Source organism: Colobus angolensis, unplaced genomic scaffold, assembly GCF_000951035.1.
Source record: "Colobus angolensis palliatus isolate OR3802 unplaced genomic scaffold, Cang.pa_1.0 Scaffold39, whole genome shotgun sequence".
NCBI lineage: Eukaryota > Metazoa > Chordata > Mammalia > Primates > Cercopithecidae > Colobus > Colobus angolensis.
In genome coordinates, this window is record NW_012117265.1 from 4,658,424 (window position 1) to 4,662,162 (window position 3,739).

General features: G+C 43.8%; 1 protein-coding gene across 1 annotated transcript in view; it reads left to right on the top strand.

Moving 5' to 3' along the window:
- Positions 1-3,332, top strand: part of MUC16 (mucin 16, cell surface associated) — a 173,133-nt gene extending 169,801 nt beyond the window's left edge. The window contains 3 exon segments of the mRNA XM_011954968.1: positions 103-144; positions 468-547; positions 3,142-3,332. Of these exon segments, the coding sequence (XP_011810358.1) occupies positions 103-144; positions 468-547; positions 3,142-3,240 (221 nt within the window). The 3' untranslated portion in view covers positions 3,241-3,332.
- Positions 3,333-3,739: the final 407 nt, after the last annotated feature.

Consider the following 3,739-nt stretch of genomic DNA (forward strand, 5'->3'; position numbering starts at 1 on the left):
CCACTGCAATCTAGCCTGGGCAACAGAGCAAGACTCCATCTCCAAAAAGAAAAAAAAGAATAAGACATACTCATATGCACCCTCCATTTCTTTCATTTCTAGGGTATTCTCCCAACAGAAATGAGCCCTTAACTGGGAATTCTGGTAAGTCTCAAAGAAGCCCCAGCCCAGGGTAGGGAGGGGGTAACCTGATGGTGCTTTGCCTTGTCCAAGAGCACCAGGCACACAGAGTCTTGGATGAGGATCAAAGTTGACCAACCCATGGCAAAGACTATTGAGGCATAGGGAAAGGATAGCAGGGATCCTGGCTTGCTGGGGGCCCACTTTTTGGGGGCATCAGAGGCTTGAGATGTTGAGCCACTAAGCTCTCCTCCCCAGGGCTGTGCCCATCCTCAGGCCACATAGGGTCCGAGAAGGAGCCCTAGGACATGGCAGGAGGTGGCTCACCCCAGCCCTTGTCTCCCCAGACCTTCCCTTCTGGGCCATCATCCTCATCTGCTTGGCAGTATTCCTGGGACTCATCACATGCCTGATCTGCGGCTTCCTGGTGAGCAAGGAAGGGTTGCTTGTCTTCTTACTATTGGGTTGTAAGAGTTCTTAATGTATTACAAAACCGTACTATACTATACACAAGTCCTTTGCTGGATATATGTTTTGCAAACATTTTCTCCCAGTTCACGGAGTGGCTTTCCTATTTTCTTTCTATAATTTTATTTTTAATTAATTGACAAGTAATGAATGCATAGATTTAGGGGATACGATGTGATGCTTTGGTATAGGTACAATTATGGAATGACTCAATCAAGCTAATTAATATGTCCCTCACCTCTCATAGTTATTATTTCTTTGTGGTGTGAACGTTGCCAACCTATACTCTTAGCAATTTTGAAATCTACATTATTATTAACTATAGTTACTATGTTGTGCACGTCTCAAAAACTTCACAACCTGTATGCTGATTACAAGATATTGAGTGAAAAAGTGATTGCAAAGAGTGTAAACAAAATAATATAAGAGAAAAACGTAACAACATTAGTCATTAGGGAAATATACATGGAAGTCACAATGAGAGGCCACTTTGCACAAGAATGGATAAAATTGAAAAGATTGACTATAACCAGTGTTGGTGAAAATGTGACAGAACCGGAACTCTCATAAAGCTCTAGTGGAAAATAGCTTGGCCATTTCTTTGAAAATTACACACACCTACTGTAAGACCCTACCATCCCACTCCTAGTAATTTATTTAAGAGAAATAAAAACATACATCTATATGAAGACTTGTACATAAATAAATGTTCATAACAGCTTTGTTTGTAACAGCCAAACTCTGAAAACAACCCTAACATTCATTAACAAATATATCCCAACAATGGAATATTATTCAACAATGAAAAGGAATTATTAATACATTAATAAAGTATACGGCAACATGTATAAATTGCAAAATAATTATGCCTAGTGAAAGAATCCAGACAAAGAAAAGAGTACATGCCATATGATTCCCTTTATAGACAAATTCTAGAAAATACAAACTAATTGCCGGGCTCGGTGGCTCACGCCTGTAATCCCAGCAATTTGGGAGGCCGAGGTGGGCAGATCACCTGAGGTCGAGAGTTCAAGACCAGCCTGACCAACATGGAGAGAGACCCCCATCTCTACTAAAAATACAAAATTAGCCAGGTTTGGTGGCACATGCCTGTAACCCCAGCTACTCGGAAGGCTGAGGCAGGAGAATCGCTTGAACCCAAGAGGCAGAGGTTGTGGTGAGCCAAGATTGTACCATTGCACTCCAGCCTGGGCAACAAGAGTGAAAGTTCGTAGGAAGGAAAGGGGAGGGGAGGGGAGAGGAGGGAGGAGAGGAGAGGAGAGGAAATACAAACTAATCTGTAAGGACAGGAATCAGATTAGTGGTTGCCTGGGAATGAAAATTGTTTGCAATGGCAGGGAAAAAGGAACTGTAAAAGAGCAGGAGGAAAGTTTGTGTGTGTGTGTGTGTGTGTGTGTTTTCTTTTTTCTTGAGACGGAGTCTCACTCTGTCACCCAGGCTGGAGCACAATGGCATGATTTTGGCTCATTGCAACCTCTGCCTCTGAGGTTCAAGTGTTTTTCCTGCCTCAGCCTCGCAAGTAGCTGGGATTACAGACACACACCACCACACCCAGCTAATTTTTGTATTTTTAGTAGAGACAGGGTTTTACCGTGTAGGCCAGGCTGGTCTCGAGCTCCTGACCTCTGGTGATCCACCCGCCTCGGCCTCCCAAAGTGCTGGGATTACAGGTGTGAGCCACCATGCCTGGCCAGGAGGAAAGTTTTAGGGATGATGGATGGACGTTCCTTATGTTGATTGTGGTGATAGTTCAATAAGTTATGATCAGAACTTATTCAAAACATTCACTTTAAATCTGTGCAGTTTATTTTATGTCAGTTATGCCTCAGTTAAGCCAGACAGGTGTAGAGGAGGAAGGGAGGCAGAGAGAGGGAGAGGCTGAGATCAGGACCAAAAGCCAGAGAGAAAGACTGAGAATGAGATGAGAGAAAAATGATATTTAGACGGAAGATAGGAGATAGATGATTGATAGTTGATAGATGATTGGTGGATAGCTGATAGGTAGATGATAAATAGATGATTGTTGATAGATAATTGATAGATAAATTGATAGGTAACAGGTATTCGATAGATATTGATAAGTCGATGATAAATAGATCATTGATGGATGACAGGTGATTGATAGATGATTGACAGATTATAAATAGCAGATGATCGACAGATGAGAGATAATTGATAGTTATTGATTGGTAGATAATTGATTCACAGATAGATAAATATGGATCGCTAGATAACAGAGAAATAAATCATTGGCAGATATGTGATATATTGATAAAGAAATTTGGGGCAAGGGGAGAGAGAAATGAAGAGGATATCAGAGGGGGAAAAATTTTTTTAAACCGAGAGTGAAACAAGGAGAGAGAAGAAAAGAAAGTGGTGAAAAGAGGAAAATAACTGAGGGAGAAATTAAATGAAACAATGAAGGGAGACAGAGGAAGCATCAGGCCTCTGGCTTTGGCCATATTCCCACCCCTGTGGCCTCCCCTCCCTGGCTGACCAGTTCATTCTCACGCCTCCTCCTCACCCTCATAGGCGACCACTCGCCGGCGGAAGAAGGAAGGAGAATACAGCTTCCAGCAACAGTGCACAGGCTACTCCCAGTCACACCTAGACCTGGAGGATCTGCAATGACTGGAACTTGCCGGTGCCCGGGGTCCCTTTTCCCCAGCCAGTGTCCAAAGAAACTTGGCTGGGGCAGAAATAAACCATATTGGTCGGACACAGTCTCTGAGCCTTCCTTGACGTGACCCCTGACTGGTTCATGTTGGACTAAGAGAACAATCTTCCCCCTTCGTGAAGTCCCGAAGGCAACTCTCAGCTGTGTTTTGTGGTTTCGCACCACATCATCCCTTGGGAACACCAGAATTGGTGAAAATGGTTGTATTAGGCTGTTCTCGCACTGTGATAAAGAAATACCTGGCCGGGAACGGTGGCTCACGCCTGTAATCCCAGCACTTTGGGAGGCCTAGGCAGGTGGATCACTTGAGGTCAGGAGTTTGAGACCAGCCTGGCCAACTTGGTGAAACCCTGTCTCTACTAAAAATACAGTAATTAGCCAGGCATGGTGGTGCACACCTGTAATGCCAGCTACTTGGGAGGCTGAGGCACGAGAATCACTTGAACCCAGGAA